Genomic DNA, 15,242 nt, shown 5'->3' with positions numbered 1-15,242 from the left:
CAGCAGCCATTGTAAGTCCACAAGACTGCCAGTGCACATGAAGCGTGCCATTTGGGACAGAGCCGTAGAGTAGGAAAGCCTGATTAATTTAGTAAATTGATTTATCCTAAATTGTCCATTCTCTCATATGAATTGGTTTGTTCGGATGGTTCATGTAAATGGGGGGGGGACAGTTTCACAAAAATGAATTACTGATTAGAATCCCTATGTACTATACTTTCCATTCTGTAATGTAAATGACTCATTTACAATTGGGAATGACTCATGTGAAAAATGATGGAATTTGTGTTGCACAAAGGAGGCTATATAGCTCCATTTTGGCTACTTGTTCAAGTTGGACACTCTCACCTTAGCTATAAGATGCAAATATATATATATGATTGAATATATGAGATTTATATATTTTTATGTATAAAACATAACTTACAAGACTATAGATCAATATTTTAACTTTAAAAGTATATTTTGAAGACACTGGCTGATATTGTGAGAAAGGCTTGAGGAAATTATTGAAATCTGTATTGACTTCTTTGCTCACTTTAGCATTGAAATATTGAGCTCTTTTATCAATTTGTCTGACTTCCTTTGGAAAGGTGAGGTAAAATTACGATAATGTCTCATTTCTAGTATATACACAGGGCAATTATACTGTCTCCATATAGCGGTGACCTTTAAAAATGTGCAAATGTCTCAGACTCATTTTCCCTATTCACTACACCAATCAGCAATGCATTTCAACATCTTCATCCTCATATGTTGTTGTTTCATCACTTAGAAAAATGTGTGTTTATGGAATATACTATTTTTTGACCTAGAAATTGGCTCTCTTCTTAAAACACAAATGACAATGTAGCCATCATTTAACAGTCAGTTCACCCAAAAAGAAAATTCTGCTGTCCTTAATCACCCTTATGTCATTTTTTAATCCCTTACGACTGGACTTACTTTCTATACATAATATAGACTACTTTTATGATACTTTATGGTGCCTTTGCATCCTTTTTGAATGCTTTAGTCCCCCAAAAATGTTCTCGTTTAGGGTTACATGGAAGAAGAGGTAAAAAGTTTTCATTTTGGGGTGAACTATTCCTATTCCAAAAGTGTTCATTCCAACACCTGACTCTGACCAGCAACAGAGCAATTACACATTCTCAAGGAGAATTTCCTCCACATTAAGTTTGTCTGATCTAAAGTGCTGTGGGCATCTTATTGAAGCTAATGTGCGTAAGACTTAACTTTCCCAAACTAACCGTGCATTTAGGCCATGTATCAATGTGCCTTAGATTAACTGTGTGCAATGCATCGCAGCTTCATGATCCATGTCCAGAACTGGCAGTCTAAATATAGGCACAACAAAACCCCTTCTGTGCTGTATCTACATTCTGCACATCTCTATCCTCATCCACTCCTGAGCTTCAGCCAAAATGAAAATGAGCATAATTAGGTCCCATGAGGTAGAGAGCATTAGACAGAGAAGCAATAATGGCACGGACGCCAATATCCTCCTGGTTCTGGAATGACAATGTCACTTGCCATGCCAAAGGCTGCAGCGAGCACTTGTTTGGAAAACCTGCACGAGAGGACTTCCTTAACGCAGAGTAGTGGGCAATTTTGATTTCCTGCACTTATCAGGGGGAAACAGGCACACGTTTTGCTCTCTGGTGGGGAGAATGTGTGAAGAAAAAAACAGCAATGGTCATCAACTCCGCAGCCGGGCACATATTAAAAAGAAGACATTTTAAACACTGTAAATATGTTCTCTGCACATCTGCTATTATATTTTTTGCATGCTGTTGAAAGCATGCCGTAAAAGTTTGGGGTTAGTAAGATTTGTTTAAAAGTTTTTGAAAGAAGTCTCCTATGCTCGCTGCAGTTACTTTGATCAAAAATACAGTAAAATATTCAGATGGTAGGGTCAGAATTTGTCAAAAAATATGAAAGCATGGATCCATTCTGCCTTGAATCAATGGTTCAGGATGCTGGTGGTGTAATGCTGTTTTCTTGGACTTAGGTAGACTTGTGGCATTTAAACAATGCTCAATTGGTACTAAGGGGCCCAATATGCCATCCCTTATGACCACAGTGTATCATCTTCTGATGGCTACTTCCAGCAGGATAACACTATGTCACAATGCTCAAACCATCTCAAACTGGTTTCTTGAACAATGAGTTCACAACACTCAAATGACCTACAGCAGATCTCAATCCAACCTTTAGGATGTACTGAAACGGGAGATTCACATCATGGATGTGTGAAACTGCGTGATGCTGTCATGAAAATATGGAACAAAATCTCTGAGAAATGGTTCCAGCACCTTGTTGAATCTATGCCATGAATAATTAAAGCAGTTCAGAAGGCAAAAGGGGGTCCGAACTGGTACTAGCAAGCTGCACCTACAGTAATTAAGTGGCCAGGTAAGGCAAGGTAAGGAAGACAGGACAGGAAGTCATTGAGAAGCACAAAGTGTGACAAAGGAGACAGTGGCATTCAGCAAAGCAGAAAACAGAAACACAGAGGCAGAACCTATTTTCTTTGAACAGACAGGTGAAACTGTCTGAGGGGCCCTCACTGGGTAACAAGATTACAGTCACAAAATGAACCCAAAAGAGTTATTGTTTATGTATAAATGAGTGTAGGAGCTATTTTGAGTTTAGTTTAATCTAAATTGTTGTGCTATAGCACTGGAATGTTTTGTTAGATTCAGGATCCTTTATTTTGTAGGGACTTTTATTTTGACAGTTGGTGAGAATGTTTAAATAAAAAAAAAATGGCCGCCTCTCACTTTTTCAAACACAAGAAAAGAACAAGGAAGCTGTTGGAACATACAGTACAAGCATATAGTTCTCTATTGAATCACAATTGAACACTACTTGGACATTAGTTTTGACATTTAAGTTGTGCCTTTTAACCACCTTTCTTCAATCAACTATCAATCGTTTGTTGGATTACTGGACTCCATCCTTTGTCTGATGCTACCAACCTACAAAACTGCCTGATGCCTGCCTTCCTCAGCTTACCAACCACCTTACCTACCTGCTGGATTTCCATCTCATCCACTGCAAAAAAAAGGTACAATTCAAGTTTCTTTGCATTGGATAGCTTTTCAAAGAAGTTAACCAATACATCCCAGCGATGAGTGGTCCGGCATCATAATGAGTTTTCTCATTTATTTGGGTTTTGTTGGCATGTTTTGTCTAACATTACTTATTTATTTTAGTCTTTGATTAACTGTGTGTGTGTGTGTGTGTGTGTGTTGGGAGGGGTCGGGGGGTGTAATATGTATTATGAGCAATTGCCTTATTGCGAGGAATTACATTACGAATATTGCTTCATGTTTCACCAGATCCAAACCTCAACAGAGAACCCAAACAATTTCCTAGGGACCCTACAGCCTGGAAGCCATAACATACAAATCTATGCACTAGTACAAAGCTTTCATTTTAAAAAATGTGTCCAGCTAATTTAACATAAATTAGTACATGATGTGCTTTTTGTATAAATGGAGTATGGCTTTAAATTGTTAATCCACCCAAAAATGAAAATTCTATTATCAGTTCCTCACCCTCATATCGTTCCAAACCTGTAAGACTTCCTTCTCTGTAATATAAAAGAGGATGTTTTGAAGAAGGTTGGCAACGAACACATTCTGATAAATCATAATATATTTTTGTTATTATAAACCTGTAAATGCTGATTATAAAAGCTGCACGTCACTCTTAAATTAAAAGTTACACAACAGTCTGTCATTATGTGTATTAGGGCCCTATTTTAAAGGGGTCATCGGATGCAAAAGTTTGCATATAAATGTGTCTTTTGCAGTGTGTGGACACAACCACCAATGAAAAAAAAATCCTCAAGTCCTTTTTTTTATCCTCAAAAAGCCTAAACACTGTCAGTAATCAAAATCACCGTTTGGATTTTCAGAGCAATATGATGTCATATCGCTCATGCTCCGCCCAGAACCACTGACTGAGTGTCTCGTATTAGCACATATTTCCGTTCTCAGCCATTTCTTTACTGTCCGCCAAGGCAGCACTTTATGTGTCTTGTGTCAACACCCCTAACTTTAGGTAGTTTAGGTCTGGGCTCATATTGACAGAAAAGGATGCCAGTCACCTGTATGTTGCCTTGGGTTCTGCGTGTTACATTGACGCTAAAGGGTGCCATGTGCGTAGTATTTTGACGAAATGTCATATGGCGTCACCTATATGACGCCAAAGGATGAGAACGGGCTCGTCAGGCTGAAACTGGCAAAAAAAACACTTGCGTTATGCCTGGCGCCGCATTGTGCCGTGTGTATGATAGGGCTCGTATTGTTATTTTCATCGATTCTTTTCGCAGATCACATCCTTACACCAGTAGGTGGTGACAATGAGTGGTTCTATAAAATGATTTATTCAAAACAATGATTCATTAACCCTTGTGCTGCATTAGATTTTTAACACCGTTGAGTGCATTAAGGACCAAAAATGGCCACATATTAAACATTGCCTAAAATATTATATATTATTATTATTTTCCACTTTTACCAAGTTAAATCTTTTAACCAGCATCAGTCCTCATCATAACTACCAAAAATGTATTAAATTTCAGGATTTTAACCCTTTAATTACCAGTTTTGTTTGCGAAACCATCGATTTGTATAAGCGGAAAAAACACAAAAATTCAATTATTTTCAATAAACTAAATGCAAAGAGAAAACTTTAGATTTGGATTATCACAGTCCCACTTTGCAAAAAATCCCACTTAGCGCGTTAGAGACCAAAAATGGCCACCTATTAAACATTGCCTATTGCCTAAAATAAGGTGCATTTCCACCCATAGGGAATAAATATGTAGTGACGTCATCTGGTGGAATACACAATATAATGCAAATATAATGCTTTTGCTTCAAAATGAAAGGATGTTTGAGCAAAAATCATGTTTCATGTATTACTGACAGCCTCAGATTTAAACAACGTTTTAATGGGTTTCAATGGGCCATTTTTGGTCTTTATGGTGCTGAGTGTTACTATTTGATCTACACAGTGTGTGTTATACATATTTTGCAAAATGGGATCACATTTTTTACATGTATCCAAAAAGTCACAATTTTGCCAAATTTCATACCATTTGCATTAAAACAGCCAAAATGGTCAAAGAAATTAAACTGCAAAAGACCAAAAATGTCCCTAATGCAGCATAAGGGTTAAAGAGTGAAACTAATTACTGTTTTCATGAGTTTTTGAGTGAGTCACTGAATCGTTCATTCAAACTATTCATTCAAAAACAGCCTCGTTCTATTAGTAAATAATTTGTTGGCTGACCAAACAACGAGTAACTGACTTTATTATAGCATAGTGATAGAGTAGTGATGGCAAAGTTAAAGGTGTCTAACCCATAATTTTAAAATAATTGTAGTGTCAAATAGTGATTTAAAGAAAGATTACAAATAAATACAGGATTGTTTAACCTTGTCACTGCTGCTGGCTTTACTGTGGGTCACCCCAGACTGTCACTGGCCACTATATTAATAACAATTAAATTATATCTGCTGCCAATGGCTTGCTGTTGATTCCATGGTGCAAAACTTCGGAGCAGGTATCTCCATCAACAAGACTTCTAGTACTATTTCATGTAGAGCTTTCTTTTGTGCACTCAATATGTCTTGTCTTGAGTTGAGCCATACATGGCATGTCCCCTGATGAGGATTCTAGCAGTCCATTGTTGTATGAGAAGCTTTTAAATAAAATACTGGATCACTGTTCTCTTTTGTACTGGCAAGAAGCCCAAAGTGACATACAGCATGCAAATCTGGGAAACTTTTGGCTGTGAAAATAAAGTGTTTAAAGCACATCCCATCTGGAGCGCTAGCACATACATGCTGTTGATCAGAATTTGCAACCCGCCGGCTGGGATAGTAAACGTAGTGTGTGTGCACGAACAGGTTTACACCGACTTCCTCTAGTTTCCAACGCTTACAACAAGTGTTAACTAACTTCTGATTCAAATGAAGTATAAGGACCAATATTCAGTGTGAGACATTTTGCAGCCCAGATGTGAAATAGAGTTTCGGAAGTGTTGCGTTTTCATTGTGGTCCCTGTGGGACTCTTAAAAAAAGCTTCCTGCAAGAATTAATCCTTTTTTTTATATATCTGCTTACACTGATTCTTTTGAGCTGGATTGAGGGGAAACACATACAATACTGTAATCAGCTAAATGCCTTATTTCAAAGGTTGTCTTACAAAATAGGTGTTTTTTACACCTATATATACATGTAATCTGGATTACGTAAACAGATTCCCAAGATTTAGTACTTGTAATTAGATTATATGTTTTTATGAAAAACGTGTCTTTTTTTATTGATTACATGATGTTATTCTCACCATGGCAGTAAATTATACATGATTAATTGATTCTCCTTACTATTTCTTTTTTTATCTTTTAAATTTTCCATTCTAAAAAAGCCTACTGCTTATATACAGCCCATTCTCACCCCCAAGGCGTCACTTAACTGACGCCTTGGGAAGCATTTGGACATGCTTCAATATCTGACGCTTTAGGCGCCCTTTAGCGTCAGTTAGGTGACGCCCTAGGATCGCGTGTACCTTACCCCCACACCTAAACCTAACCGCGTCCTCTAACTGACGCTTTCCTTTAGCGTCAGTTAGATGACGCCGTAGGATCGCGTCATGTAAGTGACGCTAAAGGGCGCCTAAAACGTCAAATATTGAAGCATGGTCAAAGGTGACGCCTTGGGGTGAGAATGCGTTGTTATATACGTTCAGAAGTTCTTCGAGGAATAGCATACACAGACAAGCCTCTATATGACCCGATCACAAAATCAGAGATAAACAGAGTAAAACAGAGTAAAAATCTAAAAAGAAACAAAAAGTAAACTGATTATATTATTTAAATGTGTAATGTAATGGATTATGTTGCTATGTAACAATAATTATGCACTATTTTATCCTTGTTTTGCATATTTTTATGTGTACTAGAGTATCACACACTGTAAAAAAATATTGTTGGTTTAACTTAAAGTAAGTAACCTGATTGCCTTCAAATTTTAAGTTAATTGAACTGGAAAAAGTGAGTTAATACAATGAAGGAGAATGATTTAATCATCAGAAACTCAAAATTATATGTTATCTGAACTAAATAAATTATTTAAGTTGATTTGACAAAAGAAAAAATTTTGTGATTTACTAATAATGAAAAAAAAAAATTACCGTGCAGTGATGCACAAAAAAAAAAAAAAAATGGATTTACTTGAAAAAAGCTAGGCAACTTTTTTTCACTCAGAAAATGCTAGTAGCTTTAATTAGAAATCTTTAAGTTAAATTTACTTGGAATATGGAATTAAGTAAACTTGAAAATAAGTAAGCTTTTATTTATAAATTACTTGAAATTTATTCGTCATTTATAGTATGCCCTTAACTTAGATCATCTAAGTAATTTATATTACATCATGTCAGTTGTTAAGCATCATGTGAATGCAAAGACCTCAATACTTGGTAGACAATACACAATGGCGGTAACATTTGATGCGTCTTTTTTGTGTTTGAATGTGTCATTTTGAGCAAAAACTTTACTCGAAATGTCACAAAATGTCAAGTTGCTAATACTGACAACAAAAAAATCAATGATACAACAGTGTAAATACAGCTGGAAACCAGTGAAAAATGTACCTCATTAATTATTCAAGGTCCAGTGCATGATGGGAACCCCGGTATCAGAAAAGTTTAGTAATTTTTACTTAATTTTATCGAGTTGATATTTACACTTTCATTTCTACTCGCTTGAATTAAGGACTGATATGAAATTTCCTTTTTTCTTTTAATTCTTGCCTGAACTAACTTTTTCATGTAAATTACATATTGTTTTTTTTTCCAGTAGGCTAGTATTTACTTCACCAAAAAAATCATTTTTTACAGTGTACTTTAAACAATGTGTGAGTCTGCACTTTAAGTGAGGAGAGCCATTTGTAAGAGTTGCTTGTTTTGTAAAGCATTTCAAATTATTTCCTTACAATTTTGCTTTATAGTAAGGACGCTATACCTTATGAGTTGGCAGTGGACAAGTTTGAAGCCTGTCAGTATAGTGACGCATAACTAAAAGAAGTCATCTAAGAAGGGTGCTTGAAACTGGATTATAATATACAAAAGACATTTTATATCAAATCAAACACAGTGACAGTGACAGCAGTCTTTTCATGTACTATATGCCAAATCAGATTCTGCGACTCTCATACATCTATTTTCACATATTCCAAGCCCTCTGAGAATCTTGCACATGACAAGAGCTGTACACACTTTTAATAGGATAGGACATTTTCCATTTAAAATCTTTCTGCTGTATTTCAATTTCAATCTCCATATCTACTTGGCTCATAGTCTGGGGGAAAAAAGAAAAGCGTGAATGTCTGACAGATTCCATTTCATGATATTATATGGTTGTGCGTCTGACTGTCTGAGGTTCTGCCACACTGAAGCTGAAATCTATTCCAGGTGATGCATATTCAGTCTTGTGGACCGCATCCAAAACTTTGCAGACTAGGTCTTTACCCTATTAGCTTAAAACACAATCATTACTAACATAGTGTGCACAAATTAAGCTTTCAAAGAGAGAAAATATTAATTAAATTGGATCTAAAAATAGTTGTGTTGGTAAGGAATTTGTGGCTTGTAGGATTTTATGTGACCTAGAAAAGGAGGATCAAAGGAATTTTGTTCACGGATTCAAAGTGTTCAATATTTCATGGTGGAATAATGCCGCCATGAAAGAAGTCTTGTGGTGGCAGACAAAGTCTGTGCGGTGTCGAAAAGAGTGGCATTGTAGCATTGCGCTGCTGCCATTCTTGTGCTTCTGTCGCTTCGTTTTGTACAGACACCAGGGCTAAAAATCACAAAAGTGAGAAAAGTGCGCCTTCATTTTTCTTCCTTTTCAGTGACCAGATGATTATTTCATGATGTGATCTATTTAATGAGATATTTTGCTTATTTCATTTGAACTGTCACATCTTTTTCACTCTCTGTCCTCGCCTTGCACTGATTTATTGAGACATGGGACAAAACAGGCTACAGAAGAGAAACTATGATGGAAATTATTAAAAGGGTCATGAATTGAGGCTTTTATGACGTGTTGCCTATATTTTGAGACGGAAATGTCATTTTATGGTGTATTGTTCTATGTACGTACAACGTAAGAAATAAAACTGTAAGCGAACCATAGTTATTTCAACAAAAAGTCACAAAGGGAATTGTGGGAATGTCAATTTACGTTTTTTCACTGTAAAATATACAAGTTGTTCTTTTTCACTTTCAAAAACTGTAAATTTAATGGTATTTTACAATAAAATTACATTAAATGTACCATGAGATCTATCACAGTTATTTACCGTATATACTACGGAAACTTTCTGTTAACCAGTTAACAGTCTTTTACCATTAAAATTACGATTATTTTTTTATGTGACGATCTGATTTTTGAGACATGGGACAAAACCGGCTGCAGAAGAGAAACTATGATGGAAATTATTAAAAGGGTTAATGAATTGAGAATTCTTTTGACGTATAAGAGATCCTCGTAATATCCTGTAAGTTTCAGAACTCATATCTTCCTTGTCCAAACATTTAATCCTGATACGTTTAGCATTCAAATCGGCATTTTTAACACCGAACCTAAAGGCAAAGGGAAACGTTCTAAACCTGGTGGTCGGATTTTATGACGTATTGCCTATTTTGAGACGGAACTGTCGTTGTATTGTTGTATGTGCGTACACTGAAATAAATAAAACCATAAGCGAACCATAGTTATTTCAACAAAAATTCATAAAATGTGAAGTGTCACACAGGGAATTGTGGGAATGTCAATATACGGTTTTTCACTGTAAATTATACGAGTTGTTCTTTTTCACTTTCAAAAACTGTAAATTTAACGGTATTTTTACAGTAAAATTACATTAAATGTACCATGAGATCTATCACAGTTATTTACCGTATATATTACGGAAACTTTCTGTTAACCAACTACGATTATTTTTTATGTGACGATCTGATTTTTGAGACATGGGACAAAACAGGCTACAGAAGAGAAACTACGATGGGAATTATTAAAAGGGTCATGAATTGAGAATTCTTTTGACGTACAAGAGATCCTTGTACTATCCTGTAAGCTTCAGAACTCACATCTTCCTTGTCCAAACATTTAATCCTGATACGTTTTGCATTCAAATCACCGAACATTCAAATCATTTTAACACTGAACCTAAAGGCAAAGGGATACGTTCTAAACTTGGTAGTCGGCTTTTATGACATATTGCCTATTTTTGCCTATTAGACTGAACTGTTGTTGTATGTTGTATGTGCGTACACTGTAAGAAATAAAACCGTAAGCGAAAATTATGAGGAACTATAGTTATTTAAAAAAAATTCATAAAATGTGAAGTGTCACACAGGGAATTGTGGGAATGTCAATTTACGTTTTTTCACTGTAAAGTATACGATGAGTTTACATTACATTAAATGTACCATGAGATCTATCACAGTTATTTACACTCTAAAAAATGCTGGGTTAACCCAAATGTTGGGTTAAAAATGTAATTTAAAATTTTAACCCAACTTCAACTTTCACTTTCAACTGTTATTTTTTTTTATTACATTTTTAACCCAACATTTGGGTTTGTCCATATTTGACCCAAATTTTGGTTGTAACAACCCAGCATTTTTAGAGTGTACCATATATATTACGGAAACTTTTTGAAGTTAACAATGTTGCACTGTAGCATTTTTACAGTCTTTTACCATTAAAATTACGAATATTTTTTACAGTGGGATGTGATGGTATTTTGACCAGCTCAGAACACGTGAAGAGCTTATAAAATGAGTAAAGAAGTCAAAAGCTGTGTGGGGACGTGATTCTGTTTTTTTTTTTTGTAATGCCAACATCACGACTATGACAAGAAAAAAAAAACGAGCTCCTTTTTAGCGTGGCATATTCTTTTTAGCAATGGCAGAGATGTTAGAATTGATTTTAATAAGGAAAACTGCTAACCAATCATAGCAGTGGGTGTTTACTTCCAAGTCTTTAATACACCATGCACATCAAAACGGATTGTTTCAAAGAGAGTATCAAAAACTGGATATAAAGTACTATAGCCTATTACTTATAAATGATGCTTTTTCAATTTTTAATATAGCTAACAACATTATAAGTGGACCTCAAAGAACATTATGTAATTTAAAATAAATGTAGTTCAGTAACCCCTTTCAAAAATGATTTCTTTAGAGAAACAATGAACTTAAGCCAAGTCAAATTAAAACATGTTTTGCCTCAAGTATTTCACATTGTGTTTTGCCTCAAGTTATAAGAGTTAACCTAGCTCAATTTGAACAGAAGATCTAGATCTTATTTCTTTCTGCTTCAGTATATCCATATCATGCAACATAATTACGCACTGCTCCTTCAGATGAACTTTAGCTATCGGACGGCTCTCTAATTATAAAGAACAGTGCTAGTTTTGACCTAAAAACTTTAAACATTAAACAGACAGAGCTTGACATGGGCACATTTCCAATTAAAGAAGCAGCAGTGTAAATCAACGGTTTATTACATTACATTGTGGGATACATTTGCTGATAATAGTGAAGCTCTGTTCAGAAACAAATCCCCACTGTTACTGTAGAGCACCAATGCATTCTCCTCTTCTCCTAAACTCGTTCCCATCACATAGTTAGCCTTGGAAAGAAAGGAAGGAGCTCACATTCATTCATTTCAATTCATTTACGGATGGAATATGTCATTGTGCATGTGTTATCAACTTTTAAACAAGGAGCCTTGACCATTCTAGTGTCAAATGGTAGAGACAAATTTTGGGCAGTCATTAGTCCGTAATATTAAATGAAAAAAGGAAAATATTATATTTTGCATTAAGCAAATGAAGCCAGTTTTTAAAACCATTAAGATTTTTTTTTTTTTTGTTGCAGTGTGTCATTATTTCACTATTTTCATGTGAATTAAACACATTTCCCCACATTTAAAAAGTATCATTACCATAATCTGTCTGGATGTTTTATTTATTTAGCTTTTTTGCAATTATCATTATTCTCAGCATGTGATTCTCATTAGATTCTTAATAATGCTGTACCATATTGTATAAAAACATATTGCATTGATAAATACATACTGATATATAAATTCACATAAATGTAATATTTTTTTTAAATTGCGATAATGAGAATTTTCAGAAAATAATGCAAATATTGAAATCGAATCCCAATTCCACTATACAATATAAATTAAAGTTGTTTGATAGATTGTGAAATATTGAAGAATAACAGCTTCTGGCTACCAACAATTCAGCAGTTTCTCTCTCGCTCTCTCAACACTTTACGTCTCACACGCCTATCATTTCTCTCCATGATTCATCATAAGCTAATTAAAATACAATCACCTTAGAAACAAACTTCAAAAGCTCAAACAGCTCAACCCGAGCCTCGTTTCCAGATCTCAAGCCCTTCCTTTTTGAATCTCCTTTGCTCCCACAGGTTATCAATGCGTCTTTTGATTGTTGCCTTGGAAAGTACTTCATTTATATTCCTCAGTAATAAAAGCCCCCGCAGATGGCTCTACGATAAGCTTCCCCGACAAAAATCCCTATTTTAACTATTAGAAGAGAGACAATCTTGTAACAAAAATGTAACACGAATTTCCTTTAAAAAGCAAATTCAACCAATACTTCATTGGCTGCGTGTAGAAGAGAGACGGGGTCAATGCCATTAGTTACGGTTCTTCACATTAAAAAGCCAAACCTAGACGTTCTTGTTAATTCTCGAATGGCAGTCCTGACCTACTTAATACAAAAAAAGGCCTCATAAAAACTTGATGATGTGCTTGTAAGTCATATGATGGGTTTCAAATGCTATCGCAAGAATATAAAAAAGTGTACTCTTCTGAAAAAACCAAACTGAAATGTGTTTCATATACATGTATGTATAGCTGGAAGCTTAAACTCGAGAGAATGCTTATAGTTGCAATAGCTGCATTAGAAATGTTGATTGTTATGAATACAAAAAACCCCTAATACATCCATTTAATATCAGACTAAACTCAGTCTTAATAACAAATTTAAGCATTTTGGCTCAAAAAGCTGAAGTGAGACAGACACAACTATTCTTATACTGAATTTCACATTTGAACAACAGACACTTCCATTAAAAAAACTGAAACTTTGAAGGATCCCCTGCATTTTCTGAGACAGTGACTAAATAAATCATGTGTTCACTGCAAACACACACATTGTCATGTATAGTCTGTCAAGGTAGCGCCATGAAAAGGACAGACATCAAGATAGACCGACAGCCAGAGAAACAGCTCATGTTCGATATAAATATAGAAGTTTTATAACAGATCAAGGTTGTAAATTAAATCCCCCAGCACTATGGAGATTGTAGGAGCTGTCCAGAGTCCTGAATGAAAGAAATCTCTGTAACCTGTTGGTGCACTACTGTTCACTTCAAACCATTCATTGCTAGTGTTATATCATTACTACAATGGCTTCTTTAATATAAATGTCACAACAATGCGTTTATGTTTCGACCTGTACCCACAAACAATCCATTTTAAGCAATGAGGGAAGTGTGGACAATAGGCTACCATTTCCAATGTCTAATGTTTCTAATCACACAGTCTGAACGTTCATTCAATAATATGAAAAACAGACTTGCTGCATTGATTAAATCGATGAGAAAGCTAACAGGTTCTTACATGCTGAGATCATTAATTAATGCAGAAGCGCGACATAAAATTGCAAAACAGCAATAGCATTATTGATATCCAAAATGTTTGATAATAGACTATATATTTATGGTATCTTGAGATTGTGAATCTTTAAATAATCGAATTAGTTTTGAAATATAGGCTACATGATACAAAATAAAAGTTCAAACAATAATGCAGATTTGATCGTGAAGCCAAGTTTTACTATATGAGGAAGTCGTGGCGAGATATATATTTATATATATATCTATTTTGCGCAGTATAGGAGAGGGACGCACAGAAACCCACTTACATGGACGTGATGTTCCTGAAGAGCTCTTCAATGTCATTATTGTTACTGCCATTGCCCGCCGGATCTTGTAGAGCAAGTAAAGGGAAGAAATTTCCACTGTCGGACTTATTGCAATAGATCTCAATGGGCGAACAGCTGCATGTTGGTGGACAATCGAGCATGGAGCTCCAATAACCCTGGAAGATGCTTGAAAGAAAGAAAAGCCTCCAGGTGAACACAGGAACCGCTGAACACAACCATATATCCATGACTTTTGGGTCAAACACGACTCGACGTCTTCCAGGGCTGATGAGGATGGTGATGATGAAGATCGCTGATGGAGATATGAGTGTTTAATATCTAAATGCGTTGGCTACATAAGAGTGCGCGCGCCTGGGAACATCATATGAGGTTGGGCTCGCAATCTAATCGCCTTATCAAAAGAACAAGAGCAAATGCCACAACTCGCCTCGACTTTCCGTTCCACAGTCCATCATAGAGACGCTCTCAGTGCCCAAGCTGGAGGAAAGTACTGCTGAAGGCGCGATGCTCCGGATGACGAGGATAAAGTCCCACCTACTGGACAGAATTAAGACTGACACCTGCAAGAGGAGGAGGAATCCGATTTCCGACCAACAAAGGCTTTTATGTAAGACTTGCGCAGGAAAAAAATAAATATATAAATCGATTTTAGTTAATTCCTCTTTCATTAGTGAAAGAGGAATAAACTCTTTCATTAGTGATGTTTCCGTTGTTTTCTGTCTCTGATATTTCATACTAGACTACCCAGTACGTTGATTTGTCAAGTAGAGAAGGCCGGGGCTAGTTGTCACATGAGGACGTTGTCATATGGTCTAATTGAATTTATTTATTTAAATAGCGACATTTTTTTATAACCTAAAACCACACTGACATTCAAACGAGATTTTGACTTCCATGTTGAATTGTGTTTTAAAAAGGGTTTCATAAATGTTGTCATAAGTGTCAGGAGGAAGTTGTGTTTAATATGCAAATAGAAAACAAATATATGTTAAAGGTTCATTCAATACTCATTAAAGAAGGTTTGCATATGACAAATATTTTATATATATATATATATATATATATATATATATATATATATATATATATGAAGAGTTCAGATGCAAAAGCCTCTAAGTGCCATTTGAAATTTTCTTCTAGAATGATCATTTTTATCAAGCTTGTATATT

At 35.4% G+C, this 15,242-nt stretch overlaps 1 protein-coding gene across 2 annotated transcripts in view; it reads right to left on the bottom strand.

The window, feature by feature from the left end:
• ntrk3b (neurotrophic tyrosine kinase, receptor, type 3b) overlaps positions 1-14,701 on the bottom strand; it is a 139,891-nt gene extending 125,190 nt beyond the window's left edge. Inside the window, exon 1 of one of the 2 annotated variants that reach the window (XM_089129893.1) lies at positions 14,053-14,701. In XM_089129893.1, the coding sequence (XP_088986019.1) occupies positions 14,053-14,300 (248 nt within the window). In that variant the 5' untranslated portion in view covers positions 14,301-14,701. The remainder of the gene's footprint in view (positions 1-14,052) is intronic. The other variant, XM_039658949.2, reaches the window with a different exon arrangement.
• Between the last annotated feature and the right edge of the window lie 541 nt (positions 14,702-15,242).

The sequence above is a fragment of the Pimephales promelas genome, chromosome 1, assembly GCF_988280905.1.
Source record: "Pimephales promelas chromosome 1, fPimPro1.hap1.1, whole genome shotgun sequence".
In the NCBI taxonomy this organism is placed as follows: Eukaryota; Metazoa; Chordata; class Actinopteri; order Cypriniformes; family Leuciscidae; genus Pimephales; species Pimephales promelas.
Note: the sequence above shows the minus strand (reverse complement) of the source record. Positions and strands in the feature narration are given on the sequence as shown.